The sequence below is a fragment of the Acartia tonsa genome, chromosome 8 (genome assembly GCF_053477335.1).
Source record: "Acartia tonsa isolate MP-2025a chromosome 8, ASM5347733v1, whole genome shotgun sequence".
In the NCBI taxonomy this organism is placed as follows: Eukaryota; Metazoa; Arthropoda; class Copepoda; order Calanoida; family Acartiidae; genus Acartia; species Acartia tonsa.
Genome location: NC_137267.1, coordinates 10,532,760 through 10,548,673, shown reverse-complemented (window position 1 = coordinate 10,548,673; position 15,914 = coordinate 10,532,760). Strand labels below are relative to the sequence as shown.

General features: G+C 30.9%; 1 protein-coding gene across 2 annotated transcripts in view; it reads right to left on the bottom strand.

Annotated features, from left to right (window-relative positions):
* LOC145325405 (uncharacterized) overlaps positions 1-15,914 on the bottom strand; it is a 37,118-nt gene that overhangs the window by 3,004 nt on the left and 18,200 nt on the right. The window contains exons 9-14 of one of the 2 annotated variants that reach the window (XM_080168392.1): positions 11,360-11,427; positions 11,129-11,203; positions 8,626-8,655; positions 7,987-8,037; positions 4,909-4,999; positions 4,596-4,650 (exon numbers count right to left, since the gene is read on the bottom strand). In XM_080168392.1, coding sequence (XP_080024518.1) covers positions 4,596-4,650; positions 4,909-4,999; positions 7,987-8,037; positions 8,626-8,655; positions 11,129-11,203; positions 11,360-11,427 — 370 coding nt within the window. Of the gene's footprint in view, positions 1-4,595; positions 4,651-4,908; positions 5,000-7,986; positions 8,068-8,625; positions 8,656-11,128; positions 11,204-11,359; positions 11,428-15,914 lie in introns of both variants that reach the window. The other variant, XM_080168393.1, reaches the window with a different exon arrangement.

Below are 15,914 nucleotides of genomic sequence, written 5' to 3'. Positions count from 1 at the left end.
TGGTTTTCATCTTATTTTTGTAGATTCTATATCCGCGGAAAGCTGATTATAATACGATCTTAAAAATAAGATATTTTAAATAATTCAATATTAAATTCTACTCATTTATTGTAAAGAATTATTTAAAACAAGGATGAAACCTTCCATAACTGAATAAGCACAAAAAATCATGGATGGAAATAAGGATTCAAAGAGCAGATGTACTGTACATGAGTGAGAAACTGACGAATCAAGGTAATTTTATGCTTGACGCTTATCTTAATATAAAAATCTTCAAAAATACATTTGCCATCTTGAAAAGTAGATCTGACTGACTGACGGACAAACGGAGAGACAGACAAAGTGAATTATAAAGTAGCTTCGCAACTAAAAAAACTTTTTTTTGACGTCTTTTGTTGAAATAAACAAAAGATTTTTGAAAGTAAAGGTTTTTAGAAATAAAAACAATAGAAGTCTCTTGCATTTGAAGTTGAAATTTGATTATAAAAATTCATGATTTTTAATAGTTCTGAAGAAACTTATTGATATTTTAATTCATTAAATGCAATATATTTTTGCTTAATAATGTCCAAACAGACAATTAAAGTAAGTTTGACTTTTAAAGAGCGTTTGACGATATAACGCTCTTAAAGATATGCTTATTTAATGTTCAGTTGAATTCTAAAGAGCTAATGAAAACATTTCTTATTTTAATGTTTGTCTAAACAGTCTGCAATTATTCACATATAGAGATTTGACATGTTATTGTTGCTCTTCGCTACTTTAAAACATGGTTGTCCTTGTTACAAATAGCTATGTTTCCATGTCGTCCAAGCTTTTTATTTTGGGGGGGGGGGAATTTTTCTAAGGGGGGGTAATTCGCTTTTTTTTTTTTTGTAAAATTTGCTTGGGGGGGGGGGGTAAATACCCCCTCCTAAATGGTTGAGGGTGCCTACGGTACCCCCAGGGTAGGGGTAAATTTTAAATTGGAAGTCTATGCATGGAATGTAATAGTCCTAGTGTAATAAAACTCAGCTGAAGAAAGTATTAGCATAATCCGTAAAAATAATGACGTAACGTCTATTGAAGTGAGGGCAAATTTGAGTAACAGCATATTTTTACATTTTAGCAAAACTTTGTGTCTACCAAGATCTTAGAAAAGGTTTTATTTTTTTTAGAAGTCAAGTTTATTCTCCAAGGCCGAATACAGGGACCTAAAGGGATAGGACATTGGTCGATAAATTTATGTACATCCCCAATGAAGATACACAAAATTTCCACTTCTGTAGTTTACAATTAGTTGTTGAAAATTTTAGACACTTAAATGATTGAACCAACAAATTAAAATTTAATAGAAGTCCCCAATTTTATTCAGCCAACCTTATTTAAAACTTTGGGGACTAGTGTAATAACATAACTTTCCAACTGCATGGTTTCGAACTTGTTACATCATACATTAGATACATTGAAAACAAAACGAACTAATTATAGGAAGTTTACTAATAAGAACTTCAATAACATAAACTAGCTATTTTCCCATCCCAGTTTTTTTTAACCCTTCGAAATTCTGTTACAACGTAGAAACATCACGTGATGTTTGTGAAAGGATTTTAAAATAAGTAATTAAAGTATTAGAGTCTTGTAATAACAAAATACTCTTTAAAAGTGTTCACACATTACAACTCATTTTTTTAACCAATATTTAAAAACTAGAATAGGTTGTTAAGAAATCTGCGAAATTCAATAAAATATTTAGAAGCAAGTATTGAATATAAGGAAGGTCACATTAACCATAATAGACTTAAGAATTGCATCCCTTAAAAAACGAATTATTATCTTAAAACAATAACTGATAAATAATATTGATAAAATCTAAACTTAAACTAAAAAAAATTAAGTACTCATAAAAATGACACCAATGCGTAAGTCTTTTTATTCTTACACTGCATATAAAAACTATTTGCTATTACTGTCTTGTTAGTACGCTCTTTCAGTATACTTATTACTGTCCTTAAAAGTAATTTTTGCCTTGCTATTTTTGATAAATTTGATACATGATGAAAATATATCTGTGTTAAAGACTAAGAAAACATAAAAATAACTAGGTCCTTAGGAAGGTAAACAAGAAGGACAAAGCCCAAAGTGTGTTAAAACTGTGTCAAAAATGTTCCATGTGACGTAACAAAAATGAAGGAATATCCATCTCTTTTTTATGGGTTTTCTTCCCCACTTCTCCTCTCATCTCCCTCATTTTAAGAATTCACGTGGTGACTTTTTATTTATGATGATTCATAGGACAATAGGGCACAATGTCATGAGCGAAGCATTTCTATAATCAAGTCTGAAGGTTAAGTAATTCTTTGTTTTGACCAAAAAGAAATTTTATAAAACTTTAATAATCTTCAAAATTTACAAGATGATTAAAGCCCCTCCTCAGATAATGACGCCATACGATAGAATAGCCAATGAGAGGCCCCTATACACTGTAATTAACCAATGGTAAAATTTATGCTGTCCTCTCATTGGTTATTTTATAGTATGACGTCATAATCTGTGGAGGTACTTTAATCATCTTCAAAATTTAGGAAATATCAATCAAAAAAGCTAACAAATTAATAGGCTTCTATTTTATGTAAAATACATAATCCTTATACTAAAGTAACAGGATGTCTGTTTGTGTGTCTGTGTGTTTGTTTGTACCGAAGGATCTCGTTAACCGCTGAACCGATCGGGTTCTCCTTAACAGGGTAGATTCTCATAGGTCCCGGGAAGGTTTAAAACTATTTTGGAGGAGGGTACCACCACCCTTTCAAGAGAAATCACAAAAAATCTAATTTTCTCGATTTAACAAAGAGAGTTCAACGAAACATAAACTTCAAACGCAACATAGACATATTTAAATATAAAAAAAATATTTAAAGTGCCACTAGAGGCCTCTAGGGGCGTAGCCTATAGTGGTTTATATAATACATAAATACTTAATTTAAAGAACATCAAGTTTTCCATCAACTATTGATTTCTGATAAAACTAATATAGATCATCATAGAAAATCCATGAAAAAATATGCATTTTAAACAAAATTATAAAACTTTGATATGCACAGGGACCTTAAGGGATAAAACAATGGATTATAAATAAATGTACATTCCCAACGATGAAAAACAAAATTACCCATTCTGTAAACTATAATTATTGGTTGAAAAGTTTAGACATTTTTTGTTTGTAACCAACTAACCATAATTCAATAAATGTACCCAAGGTTTTTAAGCTAACGAACAAGAATAATGTTTATAAAAGTTTGGGAGCAGGTGTAATTTATAGTCCAATGTCCCCCTCTTTTCCCTGGATATGCATGAATATATTTATTTAATTTTATGAAAGAACAACGATTACATCATAGGTTAGAATTAGGTTTCTTAAACACTTCTGTAGATTAAAGAATTAGTTGAAATGCATAGAGACTACTAGTTTTAAACCAACCAATGAGAATTCAACAAAGAGTATCTAAAGTTTTTCAGCTAACGAATAAGATAACGTGTATGAGATAAAACTTTGGGTACCAGTGTAATTTACATTCAAATGTCCCCTCTCTCTTTAAGCTTCCTCTAAGCTAAGGTCACCTCCCGACAGACATACTTTAAATCTGAACCAAAAAACTTGTAGATTAGCTTTGCCGAGCAAAGTAATATAAAAATTGAATATATCCATATATATAAGAATAAGGGATATGACAATGCAAGAAAAATAAAATTAGGCCTCTAGTTATAATGCAATGATTTAGCCGTTAGTTGCTAGAAAGTAGGGGGGAGAAGAAAGGATCGAATCTATCTAATTCCCAGTGTCCACTCCCTTCCCGGATTAATATTCACTGTTAAGAATTTATTATTTTTGTATTTGACATTTTTACAATACAAACTATTCTCAATATTATGGCAGAGGAATAGGACACCATCAAAAGTATTATAGATCAGGCATCTAAAGGGCCGATAAATCCATGAAGATCCCCAATGATAATACACAAAATTATATAAATATTCTGTGTAGCTTATTACTCTGTGGTTGTTATATAATTAAAGTTTACACAAAGATAAACATTCAATCAATCAATCTTTCCTCTTATATTCAAACATAGAATTAAAGAAATAGGATTAATTCCTACTTTGTTGGCCCACGAACAAAAGAGAGATTAATCCAATGATTCTTATATTTTTTTCCGTGGATTATCGTTTATGTCTAATATGATGCATGTTATTCTCGGTTGGCTCTCAACCAGTTTTAAACCAACGGAATTGAATCGAATATGTGAAGCCATACTGCTAAGAAATGTGTTAATTTGACACAATACAATCTGTCCCGATTTTGTATTACTTTTGCGGAACATTTTTCCAGTTACGTCATATTTTTCTTTCCCGAGAAAGGGAAGGGGGAAAGAAAAAAAAGGGAAGCGGGGAAGAAAAAAGAGATGGGAGAAAAGGGGGTTTTCCCCATCTCTGTTGAAGAGATTTTCTTCTCCCCTTCCCTTTTTCGGGAAAGAAAAATATGACGTAACTGGAAAAATGTTCCGCAAAAGTAATACAAAATCGGGAAAGATTGTATTGTGTCTGTTAATTTTTACCTTATGATATTCAAGTTCAATTTCACTGTTGAAGATATCTCCACAAAAATCACATCTAAAAATATTACAAGTTTCAGATCAAAATCAAGTAGGCAAAATAAATTACACATTCTGTAGAATAAAAAGTATTGGTGGGAAAGTTTGGACACTACTAGTTTGTACTAACCAATCAACCTAACCCTGTCACTGAACTAAACTGATCTAAAGTAAAATACAAACAGACGAAAATCTACTTAAATTTCTTTAAAATCAGGGGGAGGGGGATTTATGTGCTCGACTGAGCATTTTAAGGGAAATCGCTCAAAATTCTTACCCCCAATGTCTTTTCTTGGCCTTGTGTTTGTGAAGCTCTTTCGGGGTTTCAAAAGCTCGATCACAAATTCTGCAGGTTAATTCCTCATCATCTAAAAGAAAGAGTAATGGATTTATTATTACTTGGATCTTACATCAGATTATCATGTACTCTAATAAAGTGAAACTCGTCACTGTCTTAAATAACCATAGCCCCTATCCACCCCTTCCCCTCCTAGTGGATAAACGAATTGAACAATAATTGATGTCCATGTTAACAAGCTAAATTGACGATAATTTTTCCCCTGTCATATTATCCACGCATTTTCTATATCCATTTTCGGATCCTGTGGGGACATGCTTGGATTACAAGGAAATATTTTGACAGTAAGTACTTTCTAATAAACTAACGTCTGCGCCCCTAGCATCTAGGGGCTCTGCATTCAAAGGAATATGGAAGGGCAGAAAAATAGCTTAAAACCATACCCAGGCTTATTTATAAAAATAAAATAGCCTAAAACCATCTCAGGGCCTATAAGAAGCTTTCCTCTAAAGGAGAACCATATTGGTTCAGTCGTGAGCGAGATCCTTCGCTTCAAACAAAAAAAGCTTAGCACTTTATATTATAGGATTAGCAACTGCGCCCCCAGTACCTAGTGGCTCTGTTTTAGACAGTGACGTCATAAAAATATGTAAATTATCCATATCTTTTTTAGGGGTTTCCTTTCCCATTTTTCCTTTCATTCTTCCTGTTTAGACGTATTTTTATGACGTCACACATGACATTTTCCGCTGTCCTTCTATATTCGAAAGAGTCGAAAGAGAATAATGATATACTAAAATGAGTCGAAGGCTTAAATATTAAAAAGAAAAAGCCTAAAAGCATCTCAGAACCTATGTTAAGCTTCCCTAAAAAGGATACCTCAATTTGTCTAGTAGTTATTAAAATCTTGATCTTCAGACAAATAACCTAACTACAACACAAACAAAAAAAGCTTCCTTTTATTTAAAGAAGATTTTCTTAAAAAACTTGACTTATTAAATTTTTATAATTGTATAGTAAATTTTTTCGTCTATAGAATGAAAACACAAAAGAACTTTATACCAGGGAGGGATGGGACATTGGGATGTTTATTACACTAGTCCCTAAAGTTTTATACTAACGTTTTCTTATTCTTTGGGGACTTTTACTGAAAATTATTGGTTGGTTCATAAAGCGAAGTGACCAAAAGTTTCAACTATTCATTGTAATATACCTACAAGGGTTAATTTTGTGTATCATAATCGGGGATGTACATCAATTTAATCGGCCATTGCCTTATTCCTTTGGACCCCTGACTTTATACAGATCTTAATTAAAACACTTCTTTCATAGAATAGTTCCGTTTAGAAGCAAGGATGATTATGTCCAATAGAAGTACAGAATTTAATATGAAAAAAGAAGAGTAAAGTGTTATACAGTAACATTTTTCTGCTTCGTGGTGAAATCAACGAATAGGCCTTAAGATTTGTAGATTTGACTTCAAAGCAATCAGAAGAATACACGGTCATACATACGATACACACCATATGCAGAGTAGCTATGCTTCTATTTATTAAAGAAAACTTACAGACAATTTAACAATAAACTGAACCATTTTTAAAGAAAATTAACTGAATCGTTATTTCTATAGGAAGCCTTTTATTAAATGAAGATCTATTTAAACCCTTTTATTCATTAATAAATTTTTAGATCTTTTTTTGGAATTTTAATCAAGCATTTTAAAATATACAACTTATATAAATATTAGGGCCATATAAAGGCCATTCTTCCCCCCCCCCCTCCCGGCCCCCCAAAAGAGAGAATATTACAGAAATAAAAGCAAATATTCTTTTTATCATGTATTATTTTTGTTGAAAAATAAAAGTTTTATTTTTTTGTCGTTTTCCCTTATATCATCTTATATGTGCCATGAATAGATTTTTTGAAAAAAAATGGTGTATTTGAAGCTTTTTTGGTTAATTGGAAAATGGGAGGGGAGGTGGGGATGAGTCAAAGCACCCTAACTTTATAATTAATTTGAAAATATATTATTTAATATATTTTCAAATAAGATTTGCTGTCTAAACTTTAAAAAATTGGTTGATTTGATTGTGTCATAATGTATTAAGTATATTCTCAATGTTTTGACAAAAATGAATTAGGTTATTTATGGTAAACTCTGGCGATAAATTCTTGATGAGCATAGAAAGGGATAAAATCTCTAATTTATCATTGCTCTTTTCAAAATAAATTCTTTATGAATGTCTATTTAATTATTAGGTTATTGTAAATATTAAAATTTCGCCTAGCTTTTTTTACTGGTTAAAAAGTTAGAAATCAATATGGAAAATATTATAGAGTTACTACGCTTTTTAGGTTGTTTCTAATCTTTTTTTTATAGTAATCAGGCTAAAATTGATATGACGATCCAAATATGCTTTAATTCACGTTTACGGACATACGGACTTTCTTTTGTTTTTAAAATTATTAGTTGTTTAGAATAGCTGTACCCTGCCTCTTTGATGATATATAGCTCAATTTCTTGGGCTTTGCATAATTTTATATTTTATACAAATAATGCTCCAATAGAGATATATTACAAATAGAGTGACTATTACATTTGAAGAGGTTTATATGCCTATGTGATAAATCTAAAAGTATATTGTAGATAATATGCACATAGTGCTTAAAAATGGTTTTGCTGAATAATGGCAAAAAAGTAATATTCTTAATTATCTGTTTTTTTTTTCTCCTAAGTTAAATAAATAAAAAATATTTATCTCAAATCAACTTAATATAATACTTACAGAAAAGCTTTCTTTTTAAAATCTACAATTTTAAATAAGTTATAATTAATCTAGAAGTAAGTGGATAATAAAATAAAAAAAAGTTTTAATAAATCTATTAAACAGATATGAGAGCACTTTTAACATATTATGTTCATTAAAATATTAAAACTTTTTCAGAACATATAATTCATTTTTTAAACAAGGGTTAAAGAATAAATCTATATGTAAAATAAACATGTCAAAATACAATAAAATGAATAGTATGATTTTGTATTAACAATAGACTTACCCAATTCTGAATCACTAGAGTATTGATCCATCCAGCTTTCAGTCATTGTCCCTTGATCCACTAATACACAGCTTCTAGTACCTAGTAGATATAAATATATATAGAGTATTAATCTTTATATTATAGGTATTGTTCCTTGATCCACTAATACACAGCTTCTAGTACCTAGTAGATATAAATATATATAGAGTATTCATCTTTATATTATAGGTATTGTTCCTTGATCCACTAATACACAGCTTCTAGTACCTAGTAGATATAAATATATATAGAGTATTAATCTTTATATTATAGGTATTGTCCCTTGATCCACTAATACACAGCTTCTAGTACCTAGTAGATATAAATATATATAGAGTATTAATCTTTATATTATAGGTATTGTCTCTTGATCCACTAATACACAGCTTCTAGTACCTAGTAGATATAAATATATATAGAGTATTAATCTTTATATTATAGGTATTGTTCCTTGATCCACTAATACACAGCTTCTAGTTCATAGTAGATATGAATATATATAGAGTATTAATCTTTATATTATAGGTATTGTACCTTGATCCACTAATACACAGCTTCTAGTACCTAGTAGATATAAATATATATAGAGTATTGATCTTTATATTATAGGTATTGTACCCTGGTCCACTAATACACAGCTTCTAGTACCTAATAGATATAAATATATATAGAGTATTAATCTTTATATTATAGGTATTGTACCCTGGTCCACTAATACACAGCTTCTAGTACCTAATAGATATAAATATATATAGAGTATTAATCTTTATATTATAGGTATTGTCCCTTGGTCCACTAATACACAGCTTCTAGTAACTAGTAAATATAAATATATATAGAGTATTCATCTTTATATTATAGGTATTGTACCTTGATCCACTAATACACAGCTTCTAGTTCCTAGTAGATATAAATATATATAGAGTATTCATCTTTATATTATAGGTATTGTACCTTGATCCACTAATACACAGCTTCTAGTTCCTAGTAGATATAAATATATATAGAGTAGGGTTGGGCCGGATATTTTTTTGGCCGGATACCGGATACCGGATATCCGGCTAATTTCAAATGCCGGATATCCGGTATCCGGCCGGATATCCGGCCAACGCCGGATATCCGGTTATCCGGCCAAATTACCGGATATCCGGCCGGATAACCGGCCAAATTACTACATATTAAAGTATCAAAAAAGGATATAGTCCCTTTCGTGGCAACGCACCTTAAGGGGCGATTCGTTTTATTTTTTAAATTGCTTTTAATAGGTTATTTTAGGTTAGGTTAGGTTATATTTGGTAAGGTGATTTCCCCGCAGGGTAAGGCAATTGGCCCCGCAAGGTTAGAGTCCCCCGCGAGGGGCTAGAAATAGGAGATACGCTACTGTGAAAATACGAATAATTGCTCCTTAAGGGGCGTTGCCACGAAAGGGACTATTCCCGCAAAAAAAAATTCTTTATAAACTGATGTTTTATATTATACTAGCGGCTGCGTCCCTAGTATCTAGGGATATATATTAGAAGGGACATGAAAGTGCAGAAAAAAAACTTAAAACCTTAAAACGACTTTTTTATAAAAAATAAACAGCCTAAAACCACCCTGGGACTTATAAGAAGCTTCACTCTAAAGGAGAACCATATCAGTTCAGCAGTTAGCAAGATCCTTTGCTACAGTCAAAATAAGCTTAGTAAATAAATCTAATTAACTATTACTACTCTCAATCTGTAATATCAATATCAATAATTCTGTGTATAAAAGGTAGAGGGCTATAACTGAGTGACTTTCGAAATATGGGTATGACACATAACTAAGAGTTGAAATTTTTTTAATACCTCCTTCCTGGCGGGCTCAGGATACCAGCAAATCTGGTAAGGTCATTTAGGTAAAAAGTAAAAATATTTTTTTACTTAAACAAAGCATTTCATGTTATCTAATATTAAAATATCCTATAGTCGTACATCCTCATATGTAATATAGGTGTTCAAGTCGATTTCAGGTTCCAGGTATAATCCTGCAAGTCCTGAACCTCCAGGTCTCCAGATATCTTTAAACGGTTCCTGTGACCGCAAATTTTTACTTGAAGATTTCAAATTTTAAACTTATGCTTTTTTATATATCTTCATGACATATTACAATTTCATAAAATCTGTTGCCGTTTACCTGCCAACCGTCGGTTTGCGGCTGGCAGCTGCCAAGTACTGCTGCCACCGCCAAAATTTATGTTTTGAGATTTCTAATATAAAATTTACATAAACATAAACATATTCAGAAAAAATTGTTCTTCTAGCTTCAATAATAAGAAAATTAAAGCCATTGAAGATTAAAAAAACAGAGATTTTTGTTGTAAAATATAAAAGATTATATTGCCGGATATCCGGCCGGATAGTTTCAATATCCGGTATCCGGCCGGATATCCGGCCCAACCCTAATATAGAGTATTCATCTTTATATTATAGGTATTGTACCTTGATCCACTAATACACAGCTTCTAGTACCTAGTAGATATAAATATATATAGAGTATTCATCTTTATATTATAGGTATTGTCCCTTGATCCACTAATACACAGCTTCTAGTTCCTAGTAGATATAAATATATATAGAGTATTCATCTTTATATTATAGGTATTGTACCTTGATCCACTAATACACAGCTTCTAGTTCCTAGTAGATATAAATATATATAGAGTATTCATCTTTATATTATAGGTATTGTACCTTGATCCACTAATACACAGCTTCTAGTTCCTAGTAGATATAAATATATATAGAGTATTAATCTTTATATTATAGGTATTGTCCCTTGATCCACTTATACACAGCTTCTAGTACCTAGTAGATATAAATATATATAGAGTATTAATCTTTATATTATAGGTATTGTCCCTTGATCCACTAATACACATCTTCTAGTACCTAGTAGATATAAATATATATATAGAGTAATAATCTTTATTTTAGGACATTGTCCGTCGATCCAATTTTATATAATTATCTCTCTATTTTAGTCATTTGCCCTATAATATAACAAAAAACATCTTTCTGTAAAAAATGGCCTTTAAAGTCGATTACAATAACAAATAAGTTAGGTTAAAATTGTCCCGCAGGGTTAGTGTAAATATTACCTTGAGAGCAGGTGGTATCCTTGCCTCTAGCTGGAGCTATGGACGCAGTCTCATGTTCACATGTTGATGAGTCTTCTAAATGTATAGAATAGTCAATATTAAAGAATAGCTAATCTGATATCCCTTGATTTTAAGAAAAAAGAAGCTAAAAGTAATATGATGTCTGTCAGTCTGTGTAACGAAGGAACTTGCTAACCACTGAACCGATGTCAAATATATTGATATTCTGACCTGTATCTTGTCTGTGTGTATGATGTAGAATACTCCGCAGGTTTGGTGGGTGTTCACGTGTCTTCTTTCTGAAATACAAACAAATAATTTCAACAAATTGACCAAAAAGTTGTGTTTAAATCTCAGCTGCTTTTAGATAATTTGCAATTGAGTGTATTAATTTATATTATTTTTTTATCCAACTCAACTGCAGTGTCAATTGAAAAACTTAGTTTAACTTTGCACTTTATATACTTTTGTGAATTTCTAAAAAGCATTTTAATTGGCTTATATTAATTTTATTAAATAATGTGCTTCGAATCAATTATGTAGACATATTCAATATTCATAGATATAAGTTTACTAAAAGCCAAAGAAACTATACAGCTTCAATTGCCTTACTTTTCCTTCAAGCAAAAGTCTATAACTTAAACTAAACTTTTATTCTATACTTAATTGTTTACCCATATCTTTTAACCAAACATAATAAAATAGGATTAAAAAGAACATTTTTTAGAAAAAGCTTGACCTAAACAGTACATTTTTTAACCTTGGATCTTGGTTAATAACTACGCACAAAATGTATAATATTCTACTTTTCAAAGAACTGGAAAGAATATTTTTGTAAGAAAAATAAGAAGTTTTAAAGTAAATGTTATTGTAAATAGGACAAACTTCGAGCAAACTTCCTTTTTCAGGGATGTACATATTTATAATACAAAGTAGCTTGATGTCTGCCAGTCCGTCCGTCTGTCTCTTAAGATCTCGGTAACCACTGAACTACTCTTCAGGGAATATACCCATTGGTCCTGTGGTGGTTTTAGGCTATTCCCACTCCCCCCCAAAAAACTAAAAAATCCACCTTAATTTTTTTAAAATCGTAAATAAACCAAACATAATAAAATAGGATTAAAAAGAACATTTTTTAGAAAAAGCTTGACCTAAACAGTACATTTTTTAACCTTGGATCTTGGTTAATAACTACGCACAAAATGTATAATATTCTACTTTTCAAAGAACTGGAAAGAATATTTTTGTAAGAAAAATAAGAAGTTTTAAAGTAAATGTTATTGTAAATAGGACAAACTTCGAGCAAACTTCCTTTTTCAGGGATGTACATATTTATAATACAAAGTAGCTTGATGTCTGCCAGTCCGTCCGTCTGTCTCTTAAGATCTCGGTAACCACTGAACTACTCTTCAGGGAATATACCCATTGGTCCTGTGGTGGTTTTAGGCTATTCCCACTCCCCCCCAAAAAACTAAAAAATCCACCTTAATTTTTTTAAAATCGTAAATAAACCAAACATAATAAAATAGGATTAAAAAGAACATTTTTTAGAAAAAGCTTGACCTAAACAGTACATTTTTTAACCTTGGATCTTGGTTAATAACTACGCACAAAATGTATAATATTCTTCTTTTCAAAGAACTGGAAAGAATATTTTTGTAAGAAAAATAAGAAGTTTTAAAGTAAATGTTATTGTAAATAGGACAAACTTCGAGCAAACTTCCATTTTCAGGGATGTACATATCTATAATACAAAGTAGCTTGATGTCTGTCTGTCCGTTCGTCTGTCCCTTAAGATCTCGGTAACCACTGAACCGATCGGATTCTACTCGTTCAGGGAATATACCTACTGGTCTTGTGGTGGTTTTAGGCTATTTTCTTGGGGGGGGGGGGGGGTTGGAGGGGGACACCCCACTCCCCCCAAAAAAACAAAAAAACCCACCTCAATTTTTTTAAAATCGAAAATAGTGGGGGCACCTTCATTTTTTTTTAAATCTAAAAAATCTTTTTTATAATTACCTCATGGGACAAAGTCCCTAGAGGCTAGGGGCGAAGCCGCTTGTACTTATCTATAATGTTAGATAACTTAACTTTGATTTGATTTAACTTATGATTAAATACCAAAGGAAAATTATGTTTCATGGATAGACAAACGGACAGAGAAAGTTAAAGAAGAGAAATTAATTTGTCAAGAAACAGAGAGAAAAAAAGAAATGGATGCGATAGATAATAGAAATTCACAAAATCTATTTATAAAAAAAACATCCATAAATTTTTATGTAGATTCGACGGACCAAATAAGTTGTTTGACCGTCTGACAGGCTGGCGGACGGACAGACAAAGTGAATCATAGAGTAGCATCTCTAATAATAAGAATAGAAACCATTATAGGATATTCAGGCAATGACATCACAAACGCTGAGAGAACCCATAAAACACAGATGGCATGTGGAGTATTCAACAGTGATAAAAAATGTTGTAATTAGGATTTGAGGCATACATTATAGAGTAGCTGCGCATTCGCAACTGAAAAATAACGAGTTAGTGAACTGTAATATTCTTTTACAGAAACTTTTTGAAAACTGTATTATTCTTCCTTTAAAACTTTTTCAGAGTTTTCTTACAAATTTTATTTCATACAATTTACTTTACAAAATGTAAGTATTTTTTTTAAATTACATTTTTTCTCTTAAATATCTGTAATGCATAGAATTTACCTAATTTTAAGGAAAACAGTAATAGTGTCTGACTGATTATGACGTAACAAAAAAAATTAGCCAATGAGAGGCCGTTATTGACCAATGGTAAAATTTATAGTGGCCTCTCATTGGCTAATTTTTTTTGTTACGTCATAATCAGTCAGACACTATTACTGTGTTCAATTTTAAGATATACTCAAAGTGTATTTTCACCAATAAGAAGTATGACATTTTTTTGAGGGAGGGGAGGTGGGAGTTTTGTCATACTTGGGTTCAAACTACGATTAACTAAGGCACGGACACGTATTTAAACAAAAATCAACAAAAAATTAAATTTTCATTCTTTTTGACTAATGTGAATTCACAGTAATAAACAAAGTTCGTTTTGATCATTTAGGTTTCGCTATTAATTACAGATCATAAGGGTTAAGACAAAGACGATAAATTAATGTACAGTACACCCCCAATAATTAAATTACCCCTTCTGTAGATCAAAATCATTTGTAAAAAGGTTAAAGGTGATTAAAGTCCTACCACAGATTATGACGTCATACGATAGAATAGCCAATTAGAGGCCAGTATACACTGCAATTGACCAATGTTAAAATTTATGCTGGCCTCTCATTGGTTATTCTATTGTATGACGTCATAATCTATGAAAGGACTTTTATCATCTTCTAAAGAGTTTGAAAACACTTCTGTTTTAGAACCAACTAATTTCATAACAGTACCCAAAGTTTTTTAACCAACGAATAAGATACGCTAGTTATAAAATTTTTGGTACCAGTACAATTTACATTCCAATGTCCCCTCCATCCCGTAATGTATTTTTATTTCCGGACGTATATAGATATATATTTCTGTTGTGAGAATAATGATTGTTATCATATATGTTGACATCACAGGAGGCGTGATGCGGTTTCTTCAACAATTTTTACAGTAACATCACAGCAGAATTAGGACTTGATAATCATTCTGTTTTGCTAGTGAACCTTTAAAAAAAGATTTTATGTCCCACTTAAATAGTGGTGGTACATTTATTACTTTTCATAAATTATATACCACCATCAAGATTTTTTGTAGTCATAAGACAAGTACGTCATTTATTATGATATTGGAGATCTTTTTTGGAGAAAAAAATAGGATTGTGACTAGTTTGCAATTATTTTAATTAAAAACATTAGGAGAAATGGTTAAGCAAGGATAGAAAAATTGGCATAAAAGAAATAGACATGAAAGGAGGAGTAAAATATGCATAAAAACAACACACTAAACATGTAAAAAATCTTAGAAACTAAAAAATATTAATTCAAATATTTGCTAAATTATAAAAACTGCTACAACACTCCTCCAAATCTTAATGCTAAGTATGGGTTACAAAAAATAATGGACATACAAAATAAAATAAAAACAAGACAGCATGGTTTATATTATTTAGCTAATTGGTGCTTTTACTAATATTTACTGGTGCTGGGCGCTAACCCTGCGGGGCATCCAATATAACCTAACCAAACCGCATTAATAACACAAAAAACTAACCCACATTATTTTCAATTTATTTAAAAATGAGGGGAATTAGGCTCAAATAAAACATGGTTCCAATTGATAAAATTGCATATATCATTAGCCTTTACGATTACTTAAAAATCTATGTTTTCTTACAGTATCTATTGTAATCTTTCTTACTAATGTACTCAAAGTAAAGAATAAAAGGATCTTCAAATCACTTGAAAATCTTTTTTAATGCTTAAATAGAAACGTTTAGAGGTTTATAATAGTCATTTTATGTGGACGCGGCATAGAGCAATAGGTTTATTTCCCTAGATGGCCAATTACGATAGTTCGTTAGATTTAAAAAGATTTCTAAAAAACGAAGATTTTTATTATATTTAGCCCATAGGACTGAATAATTAGCTACCATATTATTCCTAAATATGTACAATTTATAACCTATAATACGGTCAGAATATTCCTACACTATGTTCTTATAGGTCCAATTAAGTGATTGGATTTAGAATTTATGGATTTATTTATTCGAAGAACCTTCAACCAATAAAACTATTCAAGAAAGTACTTTTTGACTAGAT